This window comes from Micropterus salmoides, unplaced genomic scaffold (genome assembly GCF_014851395.1).
Source record: "Micropterus salmoides isolate LMB-PRFRI ecotype aquatic unplaced genomic scaffold, ASM1485139v1 Ms_hic_scaffold_18, whole genome shotgun sequence".
Taxonomy (NCBI): Eukaryota; Metazoa; Chordata; class Actinopteri; order Centrarchiformes; family Centrarchidae; genus Micropterus; species Micropterus salmoides.
This window is the reverse complement of record NW_024040928.1, coordinates 902,812-928,867: the sequence shown is the minus strand read 5'-3', so window position 1 is coordinate 928,867 and position 26,056 is coordinate 902,812. Positions and strand designations below refer to the sequence as shown.

General features: G+C 43.0%; 1 protein-coding gene across 1 annotated transcript in view; it reads right to left on the bottom strand.

Moving 5' to 3' along the window:
- LOC119909308 overlaps positions 1 to 24,001 on the bottom strand; it is a 32,194-nt gene extending 8,193 nt beyond the window's left edge. The window contains exons 1-3 of the mRNA XM_038727481.1: positions 23,885 to 24,001; positions 15,100 to 15,318; positions 8,099 to 8,206 (exon numbers count right to left, since the gene is read on the bottom strand). Coding sequence (XP_038583409.1) covers positions 8,099 to 8,206; positions 15,100 to 15,318; positions 23,885 to 24,001 — 444 coding nt within the window. The remainder of the gene's footprint in view (positions 1 to 8,098; positions 8,207 to 15,099; positions 15,319 to 23,884) is intronic.
- Positions 24,002 to 26,056: the final 2,055 nt, after the last annotated feature.

Here is a 26,056-nt window from a genome sequence, read left to right as displayed (position 1 = left end):
AAGACAGCAGTGTGTCTAGCTCCTTCACAAAGTTACCCATTTGTCCTGGTGGACGGTATATGACAATCACAGAGACCTTTACCGGAGCGGACACAAAGACAGGATGGTATTCGAAGGAGGCATATTGATTTAGGGGTAGCAGCTGTGTGGATTTCCATTTGTTGGGGGGTGTGGGTGAAAGAGTAATTGGTGGACAGCGCGGCGGGGGTAGCAGAGTTTTAGCAGTAGCCCAAGAGATAATGTGTCAGCATAAGCAGCGATAAAGTTAGCTTTGCTGACTGCCGACTGGCAGTTCCATGACCCAACAGACAAGTAAACAGATGTGGGTGGTGCCTGTTTTAAAGGCTTGAGGAGTGCCTGGTTTCTGTGCCTGATGGCACGATACCTCTTGAGTGGACCGGAGACAATAGGGATAGTATGGTAACACATGGCCTGAGTGTAGTTGGCAGCTTTAGGTGAGCAGGTGTGCCTCGGGAAGGGAAAAAGCTTCTCTTGTAGGCGGCCTTGCTCAGTGGACTCGCATAGGTAGACTCGTTGGTCTTTACCCAAGTAGGTCTTCACACAAGGAGCAGACGCTAACGTTTCCGCTTACGCCCTCCGGATTAACAAGACAAAAGCTTGGTTTCAGTGGGTGGGACACACACCCAGTTGTTTGATCTCGCTCAGCCGGCCTTCAGATTGTAGTGGATTGCTCAGTAAAAGTGCAAAGAAATAGCACCTCAAGAGTAAAAAAAGAAGTAAATTATTACCTCACTGCTGCAAACTCTTATTTGCCCCACGATTCTTGTCCTGTGCTTCTCAGGTCACGCACGGTGCTGTCAGTGGGACAGTGTCCGTTTAATGTTAGCTTGCTGTTAGCGATGTTGCTAACCTGTTGTTGTCTGCAGACTAGCACGGCTCTCACACAGTACAGTACACAAAACTGTGTAGCAGTGTGACAAACTTATTATAAACCAGCCAGGTCACTGACTGTCTGTATATTCATGAAATTACACCTTTCTGTCTGCTGCAGCTTGTGGCTAATTTACCTCCAGAGAAAGACACACACTGGAAGCAGCAGGCTGACTCATAACTCCGCTCCGCTCTGCCTGTTAGGCCCATCACTTAACCAATCACAATTTTAGAAAGGTGACAGGCATCTACATAAACAAATCGGAGGCCTGTCTTAAAAAACATCATAGTCCGTCACAGCTCAGGGTCAGAGGTTACCCTCTTAAAGTGACAGAGCCTAATATGACAAAACCTATATGCTGCTAAGAACCTTTTAACTCAAACCCAGAAGTTACATAATATCAGAATCAGCTTTATTTGACAGGTATGTGTGCACATACGTGGAATTTGACTCTGGATTGTACATTGCTCACCATGCACTTATACAATAATACAATAATAAAATCAAACACAGGCTACAGTATAGAGACACATATATACACACTATAAACAACAACAATATAGACAGACTGAGACAATAGTGCAATGAGCAGAGTGCAAAGGATGCAGGAGTAAATTATTACCATTATTATGTATGTTGGAGGTGGATGTGATATACAGGTACACATACATGAATACATGTACACAGTGTAGCCTTTGCACTATAGAGCATAGTGCAAAGGATGGTGAAATGAATAAGTATTATGTGCAGGTGTTATGTAATTGAGGTAGGTGGGTTTGGTAAACAGTATATACAATATGACAATATAACAGTATGAACAGTGTGAACAGCACTGAGATAGAGAATGATGAAAAAATAATAATTGGTAACAAGTAAACTGGTGGCCTGATTTGCGTTTTATCCCCTGCAGTTTGTTTGCATTTATAGCGCCCCCGGGTGTTCAATTTGAATGAAACTTTCAGGGCATGTTTCAGTTACAGATTTGTGATGATTGGAGAATGAATATGGGATTTATAGTGTAATTTGTGTAATGCTAAGCACCGTTCTTGCGCTTATAGCGCCCCCTAGTAAGGTATGTACATCAAACTGTCCAGGTATATCTGGGGCACTTATCTGAACATATCCTGTGAGTTTTGTAATGATTGGCCCTATGGTTGCTGATTTATGTTCATTTATGTCGGTCGAGGCAGATGGCCGCCCACCCTGAGCCATGGTTCTGCTCGAGGTTTCTGCCTCTTAAAAGGAAGTTTTTCCTTGCCTCTGTCGCCTAGTGCTTGCTCTTGGTGGGAACTGTTGGGCTTCTGTAAATAGCATCATAGAGTATGGTCTAGACCTGCTCTTTTATGAAAAGCGCTGTGAGATAACTGTTGTTGTGATTTGGCGCTATATAAATAAAATTGAATTGAATTATGTCCAGAGCCATGCCCCTTTCAAAGTTCATTAGTCCATATCTTGAAAAGTAATTGAGATATCAACATGTTTTATACAACTTTTAATTTGGTGGCAATCGGAGCTACGGGCTAGCAGGAGATGTCAAAAATGTGATTTTCAAAAAATTCAAAATGGCAGAAAAATTTTTGAGGCTTTTTTGTAGAGCACATTGAGCTGCACCTGTGTGACCACTGTAGATGTCCTCGGGGTGGGAGAGTTATCAAGCACGTAAAGTTTTGTTCAGATGTGAGTATGTACACTGAAGGTACAACAACTTCCTGTGTCGTGGCGAAGAGTTGATATTTGACGCCACGCCACGGACACGCCCACTGACGAAAACTCACAGATAGCACAACTTTTCATCATCATGCCTTTAGAATGCACCGCAGAAATTTGAAGTCGATCAGACTAAACGCCTAGGAGGAGTTCGTTAAAGTACGGAGTGTGTAAATCATCCAAAAATGACCATTAAATCCAAAATGGCCGACTTCCTGTTGAGTTTAGGATATGGGTTCTTGAGGCTTTTTTGTGCATCTTGATATGATACATGTCCCCAGACAATTTTGTGCATGTAGGTTGAACGTGAGTTTAACATGCTTACCGCAGTACGAGGTTGCGTGTCGACTCATTTCCGTTTCCGGTGCTTGTGTGTTGGTACCGTGTTGTGCTGCTCTCGCTAAATACCAGTTAAATTTGTTAGATTACAGCAGCCAACTGTCCGCTAAACACTTATTCTTACAGTAATTTTGCCTAAGCACTCACAGTTCTTTCCATCTTTTAGTAACTGCTATTCAATCTCACAGAAGCGGCTGAGGATAACAAAAAGGCCCTGGCTAGGCTAGAGACCAACATGAAGGAGCTCATGGAAAGAACAACCTCACTAGAGCAACAGGTGAAACATGTGGAAGAGAGGCTGGGTCTCCCACGGAGGACAAGACGGCACGTCTGGAAAGAATGGCCTCCTTTCTCCTTCATAAGGAGGCTAAGCTGACTGCAAAGTGTGAAGACTTGGAATCAAGATCGAGACGCAACAATATGCGGATACATGGCATTCCGGAGGGCTCTGAGAAAAACAACATGATAGGTTTCGTAACTGACTTTATCAACTCATCAATGCAAATTCCAGATGACATGGACATCCGAATTGAAAGAGCACACCGCTCGTTAATTGCCAAACCGAAAGAAAGTAATGCTCCCCTGAGAGCAATCATTGTCCGCTTCTTGGACGCACGTATGAAAGAGCAGGTTATACAGCAAGCATGGAAACAAAAGACTACATATGAGGGACGAACTATCTACTTCAATCAAGACTACACGACTGAAATACAAAAGAAGAGGAAACAGGTACGGGACGTCATAAAAAAACTTAAAGAGAAGAACGTGAAGGCACAGTCCCCCATTCCCTGCACAGCTAAAAGTGTTTCTGGACTCTGGGATTAAGACGTTTGCTACACTCATGGAGGCTGCACCTATGCTGAAGGACATGGGGATCCACGTGGAGGAGGACGAGAGGGACAGACTACAGAGGATGATAATGAAAGACAGCTGGACCACAGTGACAGGGCAGAGGAGAGAGAAGAGGCAGCCACAAACCACAGAGTCGGATTTATAAGCAATCATCCAGTGACCTCAGGAATATGAGGATTGTGGTAAGGACTGAGGAAAGAATAGAAACGCATAAATAGACACATCTAAATATCTGCTCAATATGATGCACATTGAAAATTTACAGAGCTTGTTAAAGGTATTACTATCTAGATAAATACACATGAATATTGGTTAGGGAGAGCAAAATTAATGCTCAGTTAGGGCAAGTAGCAACTTTACACAACACCTTTGAAGTTGCAGTGCACTTAGTGCTATTTTCTCAGAGAGAATACGCCACATCTGTCTGAGGATGGGACTGTTGGAAGCCACACTTTTTTGTTACTGTATAATAGTTCTGAAGGAGATGCTTAATGTTGACCTTTTTCACTGTGCAGTTTTGTGCACTGTTGATTTTTAAAATTTTTTAATGAGAGGTATGGAGTTGATGGTTGCGGTCTTGAACTGAACCTGATATGGACAGGCTGAAGCTTGTGTCTTACAATGTCCACGGTTTGAATCATCCCATCAAGAGGAGGAAGATATTGAACCAGCTAAAAAAATTACATTGTTCAATTGCTCTACTACAAGAAACTCATCTGCTGGAGGATGAATATAAAAATCTAAGAAGAGAATGGGTTAATCAATTATTCCATGCTTCATATGGCAAGAAAAGGGGCGTAGCTATATTAATCCATAAGTCCCTACCATTTTCTGTTGAATCAGTGATAAAGGATAATATGGGAAGATATGTAATGGTTGTTGGCTCCATAGGAGATGTGACTATGTCAATACTCAACATATATGCCCCGAATGAGGAAAATGAAGCAATCTTTAAAAACATAGCCAATGTTATTTCAAGCAATGCAAAGGGGATGGTACTGATGGGGGGGACTTCAACACGGTACAAAATGGTAAATTAGACAGGCTACCACCAGAACAGGGACCAACTTCTAGAAAAAACAGAGTATTGAATAACGTCATTGAGGAGTTAGGTCTTATTGATCCATGGAGAAACAATAATCATAGAGGGAAGGATTTTACTTTTTATTCAAACCCACACGATAGTTACTCTAGGATAGATTATTTTGTGTATCACAGCAACATCTACACAAAGTTGTGGAATGTGGTATAGAGACAATAACTATAAGTGACCACGCTCCCATTACTCTAACTGTAGCAATAGATAAAGAATCTTTTTTTAAATATTGGAGAATGAATATGTCAATCCTATCAGATGAGAAGGTAGTAAAGGAGATAAGAGAAAATCTAAAGGAATATCTAGAAATAAATGATAATGGCGAGGTATCACCAGCGACTCTATGGGATGGGGGCAATGCAGTGATAAGGGGAAAAATCATAGAAGTAACCTCTAGACTAAGAAAGGATCGTCTAAAACAGCAGAGGGCGCTAGAGAGTAAAATCAGAGATCTAGAAGTAGAACACAAAAGGAAGTCCATACTCCAAGAACTGAAAGAAAACAGACACAGATTAGATAAATTATTAACATTCAAGGCAGAAGGAGCTCTACGCTTTACAAATCAAAGCTATTATGAGATGGGGAATAGAGCAAGTTGTCTTCTAGCATTCCAATTTCGAAAGGCTCAAACAAGTAGGATTATTTCAAAAATAGAACATCCCCGTTCCAAACAACCTGTGATAAAGCCGACTGAGATAGCGGAAGCTTTTGCAGAATATTATAAAGACTTATATAACGACTTTGAGCTGGACTCCATGGAAAACAAGACTCAAGCGTTTCTTAAAAAATTTAATCTACCATCACTATCGGCAGAATAGGCATCTGAAATGATACAGCCAATTACAATACAGGAAATATCAGATACTATAAAAAATCTCAAAAATAATAAATCCCCGGGTACAGATGGGTTTCATGGGGAATTCTATAAAGTTTTTACAAGGGAGATCACACCAGTACTACATAGAGTCTTTAATTACGCTCTGGCATCAGGTGACTCGCCAAAGACTTGGTCAGAAGCCATCATTTCGGTCTTACATAAGGAGGGCAAAGATCCAACTTCATGTGAAGGATATAGACCTATCAGCTTGCTCTGCAATGATTTGAAAATATTAACAAACATAATGGCATGGAGAATGCAGAGGCATATAACTAAATTGATCAAACCAGATCAGACAGGCTTTATTCCTGGAAGGCAAGGTGCTAACAATATCAGGAGGACATTAAATCTTATCTTATGTGCCACAAAAAGATCCCAGCCTGCCATGCTGCTCAGCTTAGATGCACAAAAAGCATTTGATAGAGTAAAGTGGAGCTTCCTTTACAAAACAATAGCAAATTTCGGGTTTCACACAACCTTCATAGACTGGGTGAAAATGGTATACAAAAACCCCAAATCACGGATTAGAGTCAATGGGTGTTGCCCAGACTTTTTCCTACTCAAAAGAGGAGTCAGACAGGGAGACTGTATGAGCCCTTTACTGTTTGCTGCAAGTATAGAACCACTGGCTGAGTCAATAAGACAGAATAAAGATATAAAGGGAATAAGGGATGAGGGGGGGACAGAACACAAAATATCACTATTCGCAGACGATATATTAACATATATAAATGCACCTTCCACCTCATTAATAGCCCTGGTGAATAACCTGAACGAGTATGGGGAGATCTCGGGATATCTGACCAATGATGCTAAATCCGTAGCTACGATGCTCTCAATGTCCAGCTGATTTAAAGGGGAAATTCAAGTTCAAATGGACTAATATAGGGTTCAGATATCTGGGTATTACTATTACCTCTGCTACGTCACAGCTATTTGAAGCGAACTATGGGAAATTGATAACTGAAATTAAAAAAGACTTGACCAGGTGGGAGATTTTGCCTTTGACTCTGATGAGGAGGATAGAAACAGTGAGAATGAATGTACTACCAAGACTGTTGTTTTTGTTCCAGTCATTGCCTATTATGGTCTCTAACTCTACCTTTAAGATGTTAGACAAGATTATTTCCCAATTTATTTGGAAAAAGAAAAGGGCTAGAATTAAATATTAGACACTTCTTTGTCCAAAAGAGAAGGGAGGGTTAAATTTACCCAATTTAAAAAATTACTATTGGGCTGCTCAACTCAGGGCTATTATTATGTGGATTACTAATAATGCAGATATATTGTGGGTGGGAATGGAACAAAACTCTATAAATGTACCTATAGAGTCGCTTCCATTTTTGAGTGAGGTAACACTAAAGAGGCTGAAGGTGGGCAATGTCTGGATCAGGGGGACAATGAGAATATGGTCAGTGGTACGTAAGAAATTGAAACTGTCAAACACCATTTGTAGTGCCACTTGAATCTCGACAAACCCAGATTGTTTGCCATCATGATGGATGCAGGATATAATAGATGGACACAACAGGGGTTAAAATATATTGCACAAATGTTTAGGGGACCTTGAAGCATTTCAACAGTTAATACAAGAATTTAATTTACCAGCCCATGATTTTTATATTTTTATTTTATATAAGTTTCTACAACTACGACATTACCTTAAGACACATAAGGAGTGGGAGAAGATCTCTAACACCCCATCGAAATTAGAAGATTTGTTAATGGCGTATACAGAGGTAGAAACAAAGAAAGGGATTATATCAAAACTGTATAAGGTACTACAATTGGAATCTAACAGTAACAATTTGGATGTCAAGGAAAAATGGGAATTGGAAGCAAATGTAACCCTTTTCACCATCGGCTCGTGATGAGGCAAGTACACTATAAAGCAACATATAAAGTGTTGAGCCCCCTTAATCCTAATGTTTGGTAAAATGGTGAAAGAGACATCCCATTGTATAATAAACCTGTCTAGGAACGCTATGATTCTCACTCTCCCTACTACCAATGAGAGGCTGGAGGGATAATCCTGACTTTAACCTCTTATTACCACAGAAAATACTGATCTACTCAGATACAGAGCATGTGATGAGACAGACATCAAGGACGCAATAGCTCAGTTTCCTTCTTTGTATTATGCAAGAATCACATAACATTTTAACAACAAATAATGGAGTGAAAAATAAACAATCTCAAAAGACCCGGGGAATATAGGGATTAGTCTTTTATAACCTGAGTGCACTCTTTTTTTAAGGTTTGTTCTTTTAGCAGGCCTGCATAAGTTCGTTGGCGCGCTTAGTTGGAGCTCATAGAGTGAAGAAAGCAACAGTACCTCCTTGAGTGGAGTGGAAACCCCAGATCCTACCGGGGCGACGTTGTCCGCAGCAGCACAGCGAGGGTTACACAGCTTCGTTAGTCCGTCACCACCAGCAACACAGTCCTTCAACAGGATACTTTATTAGTCACTAAATCTCTAACATTAACAAAATGATTAGTGAGCTTATCTTATGTAGTAAACCATGCTTAAAACATTTCAAGGAAAACACAACTTAACTGTTAAATTACCTGGACACATCTGAACAGAGCGAGGATAATTAACTGATAAATCCTATTGCATCTTCAACCGATAGACATTTGCCACTTCAGTAACTCTTACATCTTAACTTGGATTACATATGAATTAAGCACTTTAGCAAGCCCAAAAAAATACAGTAACCCACATGTTCCAGAAAAAATACAACATAAGTGACACATTCTTCAGGTCATTACACTCTCCCCCCACCAATATAAGACATGCCCTCATGACTTGGTGCTTTTGAAATAAACAACGATATCAGTGGGTATAACTTTAGGTAACATACACTTAGGAGATAACAGGGGCACCTATCCACTTATAAAGGCAAGAGACATATCTCACTATAGGAGCTGCTATAACACTTGGATGTCCTGGTGTGTCATATGTTAATATTGATGGGGCTCTTCTGACTCTCTGAGTTCTTCTGATCTCAGTCTCAGTCTTTGTACAGTCTTGTAACATTTGAGACTCATCAGTTTCATGTCTTTGAGTGTTTTCTTGTGTTTCACCTGTCTCGTGCGTCACTGTGTCCCTTGTCATTTCAGCAGAATCTGGTTGATTCCCTCCTTTGCCTGTTTCTGTTTCCTCCGCAACATCTTGCAGTACTTCTTGCTCTGTCACCTCTGGTTGTTCAGTCACTTCATCCCATACAATATCCAGATCCAAGCTGAATGGTTCCGACATTTCTTCATCAACTCCAGTCCTGGGAGGGTGAGCAGGTCATAGCACATCCCACTTTCCTCATCCTCAGAATCTGTGTACTCTTTTCCGTGGCAATGGTCTGATTTCACTTCCCCTTTATCATTGTTCTCTGGTGTCTCTGCTGAAGCCTTGTCTCTCTCTGACACACTGTTACGAAGTTTACGAAGTCTCTTTCGAAGGACTCTCATACCCGGTACAGGGTGAACAGCAGGCGTCGGCTCCAGGCATACAGTTTTTCCAAGAGGTAGAATGTGATTTCGGTGGAGAATTTTGACAGGTCCATTTCAGTCTTCTGGTTTCAACCGGAACACTGGTAAATTTGGCATCTGACTGTCCACCACATAAGGATTTGAAGCCCAGCGGTCCGCTAACTTATGCTTCCCATGCAATCCTAAGTTCCTTATCAAGACTCTGTCTCCAGGTAACAGCTGTGAGAATCGGATCTTCTGATCATACCGCCGTTTGTTGCCTTCGTTCTGCTTGGCAGCAATGGACTCCGCAAGGTCGTATGCAGCTTTCAACTCCCTCCTCATCTCAGTTACATACTTGAGGTAAGTTTCCTGCCGTGTGTCGTCGCTGGACGTCCCAAAACACAAATCCACTGGGAGCCTCGCCTCCCGCCCAAACATGAGGTAATAAGGCGAAAACCCAGTGGCTTCATTTGAAGTGCAGTTGTAGGCGTGGACAAGGTGTACAATGTGCTGACTCCATTTTCTCTTCCTGCTTGGCTCCAGAGTTCCGAGCATGTTTAACAGAGTCCTGTTAAACCTCTCAGGCTGGGGATCCCCTTGAGGGTGATATGGCGTTGTCCTTGATTTTTCAATCCCAAGTGTGCTAAGTACCTCGTGTATAAGCCTGCTTTCAAAATCTCTCCCTTGATCGCTGTGCATCCTCTTTGGCAATCCGTAATGGACGAAGTATTTCTCCATCAACACCTTTGCCACCGTAGAGGCTTTTTGGTCTTTCGTTGGAAAAGCTTGGGCGTAGCGTGTATAGTGATCAGTAATAACCAGGACATTTCCTGTATTGCTTGAGTCAGGTTCAATAGACAAAAAGTCCATGCAAACAAGGTCCAGTGGTCCATCACTTTATAAATGAGACAATGGAGCAGCTTTCTTGGGTAGAGTCTTTCTCTTTATGCAGCGCATGCAGCACTTGCAGTATTCTTCCACATCCGACTTCATCCGTGGCCAGTAGAATCTGCCTTTAATGAGGCCGTATGTTTTTTCAGAGCCTAAATGACCACAGTCATCATGCAGGGATGTCATTACCATCTTCCTATACTTCTCTGGCAAGACTAGCTGAGAGCGATGGGGTTTGTCAGGGGGACTTGTGACTCGATACATGACCCCTTGTCGTATCGTCAACCGATCCCACTCTCTTAGTAACAGAGGGCAGGTTGGATGCTTTGTCTTGTCAACCTGTGTCAAATCTCCTTTGTCTCCTTTGGTTGACTAGAGCTGACCATATCTCGCCAATGCCAGGGCATTCACGTTGGGCATCTGACAGCTCAGTAGGACTCAAGATGGGCATTGTCTTTACACTCAAGGTAGACATATTACAGTAGGCTTGAGGGACAGCAAGTGAAGAAGGTCCCAATTGGTCAATTGCCCTACCAGGAGATGGCTTTCTACGTTTATTTCCTTCAGCCGTCTGGCACATGGCTCTCACACCGGCTTCAGATATGTCTTTCCACTCCGGTACTTGAGTGAGTGTCGGGTGTGGCTGACGAGAAAGAGCATCTGCATCAATGTTTTGAACCCCCGATCTGTACTTGAGGCTGAAGTCATATGTAGACAAGGCGGCAAGCCAGCGATGACCTGTGGCATCTAACTTGGCCGACGTCAACACATAAGTCAACTGGTTGTTATCGGTCCCCCCCCCCATACAGGGTAATGTCGCTCAGACGGGGTTAGGCTTCTACTGACGAAAGCGACGGGTCTTAACCCTTCACCTTGATCTTGGTACAACACGCCACCTAGCCCTTCTTGGCTAGCGTCAACGTGTAATACATAGGGAAGCTGTGGGTTCGCAAAAGCTAACACCGGAGCTTGAGTAAGCCTCTGCTTCAGCTCTACCAAGGCGGCTTCACACTTGTCATCCCACCTACAACCAAAAGGCTCTGACGGGTTCAGGTAGAGGTCATCCTGTTTTCCCTTGGATTTCTTGGCAGTTGGTGGGTAGCCGGACAACAGTTGGTTCAATGGATAGGCAACTTTGGAGTAATCTTTCACGAAGCGTCTATAGTACCCGCAGAATCCAAGAAATGACCGCAAAGCAGTCACAGTGTTTGGTCTGGGCCACGTGGTTACTGCTTCAGTCTTCTCTGGATCGGTTGACACTCCATCTTGAGATATGATATGCCCCACGTAAGTCACTGACGGTTGACAAAACTGGCATTTATCCAGCGACAGCTTAAGACCTTCATCCTTCAATCGGTCAAGCACCTTTAACAACCTTGCCTCATGCTCTTCGAGTGTCGCTCCAAACACAAACACAATGAGATCATCCAGATAGACCAGGACTTCAAGCAAGTTCATATCCCCAACTGTTTGTTCCATGATCCGCTGAAAGGTTGCTGGAGCCCCTGACACTCCTTGCGGCATCCTTTCAAATTGGTAGAAACCAACTGGGCAGATGAAGGCTGTCTTTTCTTTATCTGAGTCCCTCATAGACACTTCGTAATATCCACTGCGGAGGTCTAGCACACTAAACCACTTGCTTCCATTGAGACAGGCCAGTGCATCTTCAATCCTTGGTACTGTGTACTGATCAGGAACAGTGCGTTGGTTTAGTGTCCTAAAGTCCACACACATCCTTATCTTGCCAGTCTTCTTTCTCACCACCACTATAGGTGAGGCATATGGACTTCTTGATTCAGTGATGATCCCAGCATCTTTAAGCTGTGACAAATGTTGTCTCAATGCCTCTAAGTCAGCAGGCGGCAGACGGCGAGATCTCTCTCGAAAAGGTTTGTCCTCAGTGGTTTTGATAGTGTGATGTGCACTTTTACAGCAACCAACATCAAACTCATGGGTAGAGAAAACCTCCTGTCGTTCCATCATTTTGCCCACCAATCTTTCCTTCCATTCTTGGGGGACTGGCGAACCTCCAAAGTTAAAGGAGGACGGGGTCAATTTTCCCGCTGACTCGGTGTTAGACTCTTGGCTTACAGAGGACGATGACACCACGTCTACTGGAAACAGGTGAGCAACCGGCATTCCTCTGGTCAATGTGATCTCCTTTTTCGATACATTCCTGACCAGCACAGTGATTTTCTTAGACATCACAACAGTGGGAGCCTGCAACTCTGGTCTGACCAAAAGCTCTCCCGGAAACCTTGGGTCATCAGCGGGTTCATCAGGTGAGTCCACCAGAATGGCTTGAGCACTTGGAATCCCTTGAAACTTTGGTACACCTGTCACTCGGGCTACCCCCCCCGGGCGCACAGTAACAGGTTTATTTTGTGTAAACCACACAGTTCCTCTCTTGTGGTCATCATCAAGTAGGCCTTCTGACAGCTGTTCAAAAGCCCTTTTGAAAGCAGGATGAATGTGCATGCTGCTGACAAAATTTTCTCCCACTCTCTCTTTACAGCTCTTAAGTAGTCGTCTCACAGTCGGTGTGTTTGTGCCAACAAGTATAGAAGCTCCACCACTCACAACTGGGTCAGGACACACCAACACAAGGGCATCAATAGTCTCCGTCACGCCAACGTCAGCTTCCAAAAACTCCAGCTTAAGTGACAAATAGCCATCATAAGGGTAATCAGCAGGACTGAGGCCCCATATCTGCAAGGCACTGATAGGTGTCAATGGCAGGTGTGTCAAGTACCTGTTGTAGAAGGATCTGTACAGCAAAGTCACTTGAGAACCAGTATCGAGCACGGCTTTAGCATAAATGCCTTCAATATGCACTGGTACAGCAGAGCTTGGTCCCACTAAGCCCTCAGGTATAGTGTCTTCCACTTTCTCGTCTGGTTTGATGCACTTGGTGGAACGTGTTTTAACCACAGGGAAGCCAGACCGTTCCTTTACTGGTTCCCGTGGTAGTTTCCCGATTTCTTTGTCAGTTTGATGAGGCGCTTGCTGACCCTCTTAAGATTTTCTTCACCATCACACTCTCTTTTGAAATGTCCATCCTCCCCACATCTATAGCAAAATATCCCAGGTCTATCTTCCTCATTGCCAGCTCTCTGCAGAGTGTCATTCCTCCTGGGTTTGGCCTTGGCAGGGACTTCAAGTTGTGGACCTTGGGTGTCTGGCTTGGAGGTTATTGTAGCAGCTTTAAGACTCATCATTTCTGCTTTCATGACAGTGATGTCTCTTTTCAGTTGTTCCACTTCAGGATCGACTTTAATTTCAGGAGTGGGCCTGGGAACAGGAGTAACAGTCTTTGACATCACTTGGCTTTTGACATCATTCCTACTTTGAAGCATGTCCTCTTCCTCTCTGACCTCTCTCAATAAGTCACTGAAGGAAGGTGGTTCACGCAGCTTATGTGTCATGCGAATGCGAAGGGCAATCATGTCTTGTGGCAATGCACCTCTCACAATCTGCTCGATGCGAAGTTGATTCATTTCTGACAGCTGCACCCCTCCTTTCCTGAACACACAGTGTAGCAGTTTATCTAGCCTCATCAAATAGGTAGACAGCCTCTCACCTTCACATTGGAGTGTGTGTCGGAATCTAATAAGAAGATCGGATGAACTCTCAGTTGTTCCAAACGCTGTCTCCAAAGCTTGCATGTAGTCATATGAAGTAGCAGAAGGGTTCTGGGCTCTTAGAAACCTCACTATGTCAGCAGCTGGCCCTTTAAGGCTTTCCACTATCCTTTGTTTTTTCACATTGTCATTGCATTGCCATTCTTCCAATAAATGCATTGTCTGCTCTGCCCAAGCGTCATACTCTTCTTCCCCACTGGGGGTGGGTCTCACACCAGAAAACATGCGGAGCTTTCTGTAACTTTTAGTATCAGCAGGTGCAGTGTTACATTTGTCCACCAGGGAACTTATGGCAGTGATCAGGGTTGAGTAAGCCTTTAACATCAGTAATAGTCTTTCCTTCATGCCTCAGAAAGGACAACAGCTTGGCTTCAAAATCTTCACCCTCTGCAAGAGCAGGGAGCACATGAACAGGCCACGGGCCAGCCTCTCCAGGGAGCCCAACACGGTCAGGTATAGTCTGCTTAGTAAGATCACTGGATGACTGAATCAACACAAACTGTGTTTTGGAAGCTACATCTAGACAGCGATCAATTATCTTAGCAGTTCCAAAAGCTTTAACAAGACTCAAAGCGTGAAGCAGAATATCATCTGTGACATTTGGATCAAAATTACTTATCACTACCACATTTTCCCGAGCTATTTGCTTCCTTTTACACCAGGCTTCAATCTCAGCAACATCCATTTTGTGTACTTGAAATAGGTAAAATAGGAAAACTGCTAACAGTACAGACCAGTCAAATATTCAGTATGAGACGGCAAAACCAGGTTTAAATCTGCACACAACCCCACAGGATATCACAAATTTGCAAAAAAAACATCCCGGACGAGCCCCCAAAAATGTAACCCTTTTCACCATCGGCTCGTGATGAGGCAAGTACACTATAAAGCAACATATAAAGTGTTGAGCCCCCTTAACCCTAATGTTTGGTAAAATGGTGAAAGAGACATCCCATTGTATAATAAACCTGTCTAGGAACGCTATGATTCTCACTCTCTCTACTACCAATGAGAGGCTGGAGGGATAATCCTGACTTTAACCTCTTATTACCACAGAAAATACTGATCTACTCAGATACAGAGCATGTGATGAGACAGACATCAAGGACGCAATAGCTCAGTTTCCTTCTTTGTATTATGCAAGAATCACATAACATTTTAACAACAAATAATGGAGTGAAAAATAAACAATCTCAAAAGACCCGGGGAATATAGGGATTAGTCTTTTATAACCTGAGTGCACTCTTTTTTTAAGGTTTGTTCTTTTAGCAGGCCTGCATAAGTTCGTTGGCGCGCTTAGTTGGAGCTCATAGAGTGAAGAAAGCAACAGTACCTCCTTGAGTGGAGTGGAAACCCCAGATCCTACCGGGGCGACGTTGTCCGCAGCAGCACAGCGAGGGTTACACAGCTTCGTTCGTCCGTCACCACCAGCAACACAGCCCTCCGTGGAGGAAAACACCAGCGTTCCGATGTGGTCTTCTCTCGTCCAGCAGGCGAACGGTGTGTCTGCGGTCCCTCCCACGACGGTGTCACAGTCCCGCGAAGCCACGAGCTAACTTAGCCATAGAAACTAACAGGTCTAAGCTCACTTCCCAGTGCAAATACACACACCTCCAGTGGTAGCCCCACAGTCACAAACTCCTACGACGGCGAGAGCAGTGTCCGATACCATGAATAGTCCAACTTAAAACGTTAAGTGCCGTAAAAGCACTGTTAGCTGCCGACTAGCTTTCGTGCTCCTGCAACTCTTCCCTCAGTTCCCCCTGATCTCCCTTCTCGCGTGATTACCCGTAGTTCAACAGGATACTTTATTAGTCACTAAATCTCTAACATTAACAAAATGATTAGTGAGCTTATCTTATGTAGTAAACCATGCTTAAAACATTTCAAGGAAAACACAGCTTAACTGTTAAATTACCTGGACACATCTGAACAGAGCGAGGATAATTAACTGATAAATCCTATTGCATCTTCAACCGATAGACATTTGCCACTTCAGTAACTCTTACATCTTAACTTGGATTACATGTGAATTAAGCACTTTAGCAAGCCCAAAAAAATACAGTAACCCACATGTTCCAGAAAAAATACAACATAAGTGTTATATATATTATAATAACAGATGAACAATGGGAAGAAACATTCAAAGTAGGCAGGGCCGGCCCTGGCCAATTTGCTGCCCTAGGCAAGATTTCACCTGATGCCCCTGGATTTTTGTTCATAAACTTACACAGAAACAAACTGCACAGGTTTGTCTTGTTTTTCTTTATTTTGAAAATATTTTGGAAACACAAACACACAACGTATTATAGATACAATATAAATATGTATATATTATATTATGTTATTGCAGAAAAAACTATATTACAGAAACCTTGCTTTCCTTGCCTTTCTTACACCATATGTAACATTCCAAAAATTATAAATAAGACCATTGCACAAAAAATAAATAACTATTCTATTCTTGAGCCATTGTAGATCTCAGGTAGTTTTTAAATCAGTTTGAGAGAGAAGCTCCTTTCAGCAGCAGCGACTGTCACAGGTAGAGTGGCAGAGATTCTCAGAGCGACCCACATATTGGGGAAAATTTCCATCAGCTTCTTCTCGTGCAGGAAAGTCAGGAGCTCAGTGTTTGTCATAATTTTTGATGGCAGATGTGGAAAGTTTTGCATTTCTAATACAAGTTTCAATTCAAATTAGCGAACGTTACAGACATCGTGACCGTCGAACTAACTTAATGCAACACAGATAAACTGATCACACATCATTACCTATCTCTGTCTTTTTCGCGTTTTTCTTCCTCTTCTCTTCTTTTTTTTCTTCCCTGGGCACCAGATGGTTTCGGTCTTTTTGACATAATGACAACTTGTCAGTGTCAGTGAATTCGGCCATCCGTCACTCACAATCACACACAGGTAACGGATGGGGTTTTTTTCAGCAGGGCGGGGGCGATGGAGATTGATGCGTCACTCAGTCGGACCGGGGGGATCGGGGATTCAGGATTCCCCCGGGATTCACGATCGCTTTTTTTAATCCATAATATTTTAGTTGTATTAGTAATAAAAAAAATAATAAAAAAAATAATTTGGGCGCACGAACGCCCCAAGGGGTGGGCGGCGCCCTTAGCATTTGCCTATTCCGCCTATGCCCAGGGCCGGCCCTGAAAGTAGGACATAAGGTAACTAGCAAACCGACGTGGTGGGAGTTTGATTGGAAGATCAAAATGAGGTATTTTCACACTCCATCTATTACATCAAAGTATAGTAATACTTCGGAGAGATGTTGGAGGGATTGCCCTAAAATTTTAGATTATTGGAAGAATATTCAAAAGGAAATAGAACATGTTTTGGGTATTGATTGGTAACAATCACAGCCTCTTGGTTGAAGCCACAGCCTCCCAGTATAACTGAATGGAGAGAAAGGGTAAAAAGTGTGTTCATCATGGAGAAAATCACAGCGAGGTTGCAGCTCAAGTCAGACAGGTTTGATCAAAGATGGTTACCAGTAATACAGACAATGTCAGAACTCTAGTTACCTCTTTTATTGGTTATTTATTTTATTTTATTTTTCTTTCCTCAACTTAATTGTAATTTATACTTACTGCACTACACTTGACAGTGAAGGTATGTACTTATTGCTACAGGTTACTCAGGTTCTCTCCTTTTAAGACGGAGGTAGGAATGTTTGGGGATAGAAGGCGAGGGCATGATCATAGGTTAGAAGTGAAACTGTCAGAGCATCTCCTAATGTGCGTTCCCTAATGTATGCTTGTCATTTCATGTGAAATAAATAAAAAAAAGTAAGTTCAAAAAAAAGAAACTGCTGGCTAAGGATAAACTTAAACACAGTAAGATTGTTATTCACGTCGGCGGTAATGACTCCCGGTTACGCCAATCGGAGGTCACTAAGATTAATGTTGAGTCGGTGTGTACATATGCAAAAACATTGTCGGACACCGTAGTTTTCTCTGGACCCCTGCCAAATCTGACCAGTGATGACATGTATAGCCGCATGTCGTCATTCCGCCGCTAGTTGTCGAGGTGGTGTCCAGCAAACGATGTGGGCTTTGTAGATCATTGGCAGACTTTCTGGGGAAGACCTGGTCTGATCCGGAGAGACGGCATCCATCCCACTTGGGAAGGAGCAGCTCTCATTTCTAGAAATCTGGCCAAGTTTATTAGTGGACCAAATCCATGACAACCCAGAGTTGAGACCAGGAGGCAGAGTCGCAGTCTAACACACTTCTCTGCCCTTCTTTTTCAGCAGTTACCCACCCAAAACCCTACGCAGAGTCGCAGTCTAACACACTTCTCTGCTCCTCCATTTCAGGAGTTACTTAGTGAAAACCCTATAGTGACGGTGTCTGTCCCCCGACCATCGAAATTATTTAAAAAGGTAAACAGAAGAGGAGCTGTGCATAAAAACCTCATAAAAATTAAAACCACAAGTGCTAAAGGATTTGAGAATTCAATGTGGACTCTTAAACATCAGATCTCTCTCTTCTAAAGGTGTACTAGTAAATGAACTAATATCAGATTATGATATTGATTTATTTTGTCTTACTGAAACCTGGCTGGGTGATGGAGAATATGTTAGCCTAAATGAATCCACCCCTCCCAGTCATATTAATACTCATATTCCTCAAGGCACAGGTCGAGGAGGTGGAGTTGCAGCTATCTTCGACTCTAGCTTACTAATCAGCTCTAAACCTAAACTAAACTATAACTCATTTGAAAGCCTTGTTCTTAGTCTTTCACACCCAAGTTGGAAATCACTGCAACCAATTCTCTTCGTTACTCTAGACTAGGAGCCAGAGCGTTCAGCTATCAAGCTCCTCTCCTGTGGAACCAGGTTCCAGTTTGGGTTCAGGAGGCAGACACCATCTCCACATTTAAGAGTAGGCTTAAGACTTTCCACTTTGATAAAGCTTATAGTTAGGGCTGGCTCAGGTGAGTCCTGAACCATCCCTTAGTTATGCTGCTATAGGCCTAGACTGCCGGGGGATTTCCTATGATGCACTGAGCTCCTCTCTCCTCTACTTTCTCTCCCTCTGTATGCAACCTCATCCCATTATTGCATGTTACTAACACAACTTCTCCCCTTTCCGGTAGTCTTGTGCTTTCTCGTCCCTCTCCTCTCTCCTCCTATCACTTCCTGTAGGTGTTTCTGGCTCTGGAGCTGTGGAGTCTGGATCTGTGGCTGTGGGTCACCTGCTGCCCCCGTGTTCCTGCTCGACACCCTCTGCTGCAACGACTATTGTTGCTAGTCTTATTGTTATTGTTGTAATCATTAGCATTGCGACTGTTGCCATTGACACTACTATAAATATCTGTACCATTTTTCATTTAGTCTATAGCAACATCACCTTTACTGTCTGTACCTCTGTGTGTGTATATTGTGTAGGCTGCCTCCCTCTCTCTCTCTCTCTCTCTCTCTCACCCCAACCAGTCGAGGCAGATGGCTGCTCACCCTGAGTCATGGTTCTGCTCGAGGTTTCTGCCTCTTAAAGGAAGTTTTTCCTTGCCTCTGTCTCCTAGTGCTGCTCTTGGTGGGAACTGTTGGGCTTCTGTAAATATCATCACAGAGTACGGTCTAGACCTGCTCTTTTATGAAAAGCGCTGTGAGATAACTGTTGTTGTGATTTGGCGCTATATAAATAAAATTGAAATTGAATTGAATTGAATTGAAATTGGGGCTGTTGTCCTTGGTGTATGTTGAAAGTTACAATATGTGTGACAGATCTGATTTTGTTAAAGTTCTGTTAAAGTTCTGGTAAAGTTTTGTTAAACGTCTGTGTTCTGATGTCTGAGCAGATCTGTATTCAAAGCCACACAGTTCTAGCAGGAAAGGGCTGCTGCAACATTGCCCTGATTATCTCTGTGCAGGGGAACATTTATTGAACTAGATGTAGAAAGGGAAATAAAAGTGTGTTGATCACACAGACACACAACACAGAAAACAGTGTTGGGCTGTTTTAATGGTCCGGACAGCTAAGCCCCTCTCTGCTGTTGGCTCTCCATTTAAGCAGCAAGACCTGGCTCAGATCCTTTCTTTTCATGCCAACTTCTCTCTTACTCACTCGCCCTTTCCCTCTCTCTCTCGGTGTCTCTCTGCCAACCTTGACGCCAGCCTGCCTGCCTGTCAGGGCCAATTCTTCAGGCTGCCATTAACAGGCCAAGCTATTCAGACATGCCTCAATGTTCAGAGTTGCTAACGATTATCTTCTGGCCAAGTTCCTATTATCCTACATTAATGGTAAGTCATTGTTTCATATGAAGTCATATGCAGGTGATAAGGGGTGACAATATAGTGAATTAGATAAAGTGGTAGGTAATGGTTACCATAATAGTTTACTCACCAGTCGCACTTCTGAAACCTGGACATCTGGCGAAGCTACTAGACACAGATTTAATATGGAGGAAACTTGAGGACACCTCTATGGGGGTAAATATATGTCATAGTCATTGTAAATGCACAGACTAGGATTCACAAATACACATTACAATTTGCAGACAAAATGATCTACAAATAGATTCATAATCCACAAATAAACACATCATGATTCTCAAATAGAAATCTGTATCTTGTACTTGAAAACCAAAATTTAAATGAATGCAAATTGATTTGTCTGTGCATGAGGGTCATATTCTGTTTGTAGATTGTTTTAAGAATTTTGGCACTACTGTTTTGCTGTTTTACCAATTTCTACAAATGCACTCTACACAATTTGCAAATACACACAGTCTAACATGTATTTTCAAACCACTGTTCTAATTCTGTGTAAAGTTCAGCATTCAAGTGTCGAATCTGTGTTTGCAGATCACAGTGCATTTGCAGATCCCTTTGCATTTGTCTGCAAATCTTTCTGACACTGGTTTACCTCAGAGAGTGTGACTGTGATCCACATGTGTAGTGAGCCACTTAGGGGTATTGCTTCTATGTGATGTCACGTCCCCTCAATAAGCCCTTCAAAATATAAGCTGAAACATGTACATCAGGGGTCAGTAAGTACGTTTACCATCAAGCCAGTTGTTTTTTAAACCATTAGATAGTGAGCCAGAACATAGTCAATTGATAATTTAAGATTGTCAATATAACTTCAACTATTTACTTAACTGTAAATAAACGGGCCAACAGTCGGCCCATAAAGCACGGACTGTGGCCCGTTGGTTCGTTTTCTATACTGATGCTGGGCTGGCCCAATCACATCTCTTACTAGCCCACACTCTCTCCCCCTCTGCTATCTGTTTCTTGTATTGCAGGCCAAAAAAATAAAAATATCTTGAAACTAAATGTGCAAAAATAACCAAAATGTTTGCTATAACAGCTTTAGCTTTAACATGAGCAGCAGTACCTGACATTGTGCAGTACAGGTATTTGGCAGAGTAAAGGATAGCCATGGCCACTGCTAGGCAGAGGAGGAGGTGTGTGACATCGAAGCAGAGGGGAAAAGCAACCATGACAGGGCCGAGGGACAGAGTGAGCAGGAGAGAGGAGGAGGTGAAGCCGTGAGCAGGAAGTAGCTTGTAGTGGCGGTTGAGGCCGAGGACAGTGGCGCGAGCACTGGGGCGAGCACTAATGAAACAGCAGAGCTGGAAGACCCGCCTGCGGGTTCCTAGCCAGTGAATGTTACAACAGCAACGGAGAGAGTTGTGTATGAGGACCTTGTCTGTGCGTCGGCGTTGCACCACTGTTGTAGTGTAACGTTATGTGAATGGAAACATCCAACATGCTAACGCACATTAAACTTACATCACCCAGATGTGCTGATCACCGGGACAAGGAAAAAACAAACCGGTGCCCAACTCCTTCAAAACTTAAAAGAAGAATTGAAGAATTCAACTCAAAATAAAACATTGCTGCAAAAAACTTTCTTTAACTTTTATTTTGTAGCCAAAATCACAAGAACCTACAAGAGTAGGGGTGTGACGAGACACGATATTGGGTTCACAAGATCGAGACAAGATGGGTTTTTGGTGCGAGCATTCTGGTCAGGAGTTCCTGCAGACAGTGATATTCCAATTAGAGTGCAGACAGGTTAACAGACAGAGAACAAGAGCAAACAGAAATTCTAATAACTGGTATACTGCTAGGTTGGTGTGTGAGCATACTACAAATGACAACAATCTGGCGGGGACTGGAAAGCTGGTCGGATATTAAGGCTGAGGTGACTTGGGAGATGAGAAAGAGTGCCACCCAGGGAAGTCACGCCCACCATCTCCACGCTGAGCAACCATCCAACCATCTATCGTCAACCGCTTATCTTGCGTACAGGGTCGTGGGGGGCTGGAGCCAATCCCAGCTGACATCGGGCAGAAGGCAGGGATCCATGCTGAGCATGAAGTTTGGAAAAACCACAGGCTTACAGACGAAAACCGAAACACAGCAATCATACAGTTCACTTCAGCCATTATCCCAAAAGGCAAAATAAATCAAAACACACTCACTCTCATACCAGATGCCTGTCCTATGAAGCAGGGTGACTGGTTTATCCAGGTAACTTCAGGAGTGACATCTGGTGTAACTTTCATATTTATGAAAGGTGAATAGGTTTTACCCGAGCTCTGTTGTCATGGTAATTTACGTTGCATCTCCGAGCAGGTTATCTTTGTGTTTACTCAAGGTTACCCAATCAGTGTTAATGAAAACTATCAATACACACCACTTGATTGAATATTTTGAATTTCATCCTCACTTGTTCCACTGGGGTTGCAGCTGAAATGAATTATTCTACACAATAGCATTACATTAATACAGGCAGCCCTGCAACCTCTGATTTAGGGAGTAGATTTTAGATTATGGTGCAGCATAGAACTTGGTCGTGGAGTCCCAGCTCTTTAAGGAGTCTAACAGTGGATATTGCAGCCCCAGCCTAATGGCAACTTCCCATGGCACTGTCAGCTCGGGACGAAAGTAACAAGGCGATTTACTCAGAGCCCTGACTGCATTTGCAGTCCAAGCTGTGACAGCACCTTCAGCACGCAGCCCTTGATGGAGCTGCCAAATATAGCATGATTTTGTCATCAGTTCCCCCCCCTCGTCCTCGGAAAACTGTTTGAGCACGGAAAGTAAATTTCTGAAGTGGGACTCTTTTTCGAATTACAAGTTGTATCTCTCATTTCATGTGTCATAGTAATGATTAATCTACAGGTTATTTAATGCTTTAACACACCCTGAAGTTTGCCCTGTCAGAGTTTTTCAATATAAAAATAAATCATGTTTATATGTCAGGAGTTCCTGTAACAAGTGTTACTTTTGTCCCGCTACACCTGACCACAAGTGTTTCTTTTGTCCCGCTGCTAACGTGGTGACTTTTCTGTGTGTTGCAGCATTTATTAAAACATGTTTGGGTCAGACAGTGTGGGTCAGAAAGACCCATGAATGAAGAGGCGTTTCTGGACATCTCTATTAGAAACATTAGTCTCAGGTCAGCTGATAAAGTCTCATACCATATGCCATGTGCTTTGTTCAGATAATGTAGGAGGAGGGCAGAGATAATTGGGGAGAAGACTAGACCACAGGTACAGATCACATTATTAAGTCTTCTCCTTGGACTAGGAGAGGAAGCTGCATGCTTAAATTAAGAGAGCAGCTGATATTTATTTTGGCCTGTCTCCTAAGGAGCTCAGTGTAGTAGGTGTCAGTATCACTCATACTGTTCTTACTAAAACAATTTTAAATTCATTGCAAAATGTGAAATTTGTATAGGCCTATTGACCTGCCTCTCTCAGTTGGTAGGCGGTCTGTGGCAGGGCCACATGTCTACACTCACCTGCTCTCCATCAGAGTGGATTACATCCCTGACGTATTGAACAGAGGGGCGAACATTATGTCCAGGGGGAGTCCTCGGCCATATGAGTGGGGCTTCCACCCAGCTCGTGTCTCAGGATCCAGGGTGCTCCAATACTGCATTCACCATCTCCTTTTGATAGCTGTTGATTTCTCCCTTGGGCTTCTTTCCTCACCCCATGGGTCTGAGGACGAAGCTACATCCCACCTACTTGCCCAGTGCGTGCGGTGTTCTGCTACGTGGCCACCTGGCGCTGTTCCCAGCGCCTGTTGGTGCACTGTAGGGAACAGTCTAAGGGCTTCCCCTATCAGCGTAGCGCCTGTCTCACTGGTGTGCAAGGCTTTTTCACTGCCAGTGACTCTTCCCCGAACAGCATCAGGGTGCACTCCACGAGAGGCGTCTCCTCCTCTGTGGCATTGCACAGTGGGATGACGGTGGACGACATCTGTACGGCGGCCTCCTGGTCTTGCCTGTGCTCTTTTGTCCATTTCCACCTACAAGATGTCTCCAGTTTCTCACTGACTTACTAAGTAGAGTGTTTTGGCTGAATCATTGTCCTTTGTGAAAGTGTAGTGTGCCCTCTCCTACCAGACGGTGGAGGGAGCGGCCGCTGCTCGCGCTGGTCCTGCTCCGGTTCCCCGCCTGTTAGGCATGGGTTAGCTGCCGCTGCCTCCCAAGTCACGCCATCGGTGCCGACACCGACACCAATGCCGTGGGCTGCGGGGGACTGGGTAGCTCATTACATGGCTCCGGGCAAGTGGGTTTGTGCTTGGTGGTACCGTATGGGCCAGTGAGGTGTTGACTCAACCTGCTTCGCCTCTAATCCAATAGCGATAGCTTTAGAGGGCGAATTACCATTTCTTTGATAGCGGCCTTCAGCTCGTCTGCGTTCTGGTCTTGAATCGGCTTTGCTTGAGAATCCTCAAGGCTGCGGTTATCCCTGTTGTGCACCTTTTCCCACCACACTGCAACCTTCTAGTCAACTCTCCATGAATATGTTTTGATACAGCACTCTGAACAGCCAGCCCTTTCAGTAATTACCTTCTGTTGTGTGTGGTTGTGTGTACTGAACCAGACTGAGAGATTAAAGGCTCCTCTCAGGTTGGCATTTATTTAAATATTGTAATATTTTGAAATATTGATTTTTGAATTCCATGAGATGTAAGCCGACATCAAGATTAAAACAGCCATGACATATTTCACTTTCTGTGTAATGAATCTACAATATATGAAAGTTTCACTTTTTGACTTAAAAGTCCCTACAATAATTATCATCTGTCTTCCCTTCCGAAACAAAAATATATTGTTTTAATATAATGAAATATATTAAATAAATTCCCATATATGGGAAACTAGGACATATTTTTCAATATTCTGCAATATATGCATGATTATATATATAGCAATGAAGACAAATACCGTACTACATTTTCAAATGTAATAGTTTTATTGAATCAATCAATTTATTCATTTATCTTTCATGAATGAAGGAATAAGTTTCTTAAACAGCCATTTAACTTTTACAGGTACATATTTCATATATAAAAAAAAGCTATGATAGAATATATTAAAAAAAATATAAAAACATTAAACACAGACTATGAGCGTGAATGCTAAAAAAAAGGCGCATTTTAAGACTTAATATTGGATGCCTTGTTAAAAGTAATTTTGGCAACATTGTGGAAAAGGAGGTGTGTGTATATATCTATCTCTCAATTACCACACATTTTCCTGATGTGCAATATTCTTTTTAGACCAACCAACTTTTCAACATTAGTCAATGTACTACTGCGTGCGCTCTCATTCTCTCTACTAAGAGCAAGATATTTTCAGTTACCTTGTTGCTCTATTATAATGTAATAGTAAACAGTGATTATGTGTCCCTTATGTAGCAAAACAGTGAACCTGTTCCTTTTAATATAATGAAAGGACATATTTCCCTTTGGCAGGAATTAGCAACATTAACACACTTTTTTTTTTATCTGATTTTTTTTTGCCAACAGACATCTCTTCACATAACTTTTCAGTCCTCCACACTGCATCTTAGAGGTATGCACGCATAGAGGCTTGCATATTGTGGCAGATCAATTAGCATACTTATTTCCCTTTGAACATTGTCACATCAAAAAGTTTCCTGCCCTGCAATTGTCAGGATGTGTGTGGTGAGGCAGGTTGGTGGACCCAAATGCAGGACTCAAGGCTGACAGGTACAGTTCAAGGGTTTTAATAAACGAACCAAAGGCGAGCACACTTACAAAGAGTGGCTGAATCCAAAATCCAAAACAGGTGATCCAAATCCACAGAAAACAGGGTGACACAACAGGCAGGCAAACAGAACATCACAAGACAGAGCATCTACATGCGACAATGACCAGACAGGGAATGAACAGAAACACCAGACATTTATACACAGGGACTAACGAGCAGGGCGGGAGCAACACATGTGACTGGGATCAGGGTAACGAGGCAGAGAGACAGAAGGGGGGAACAGAGAGACGCA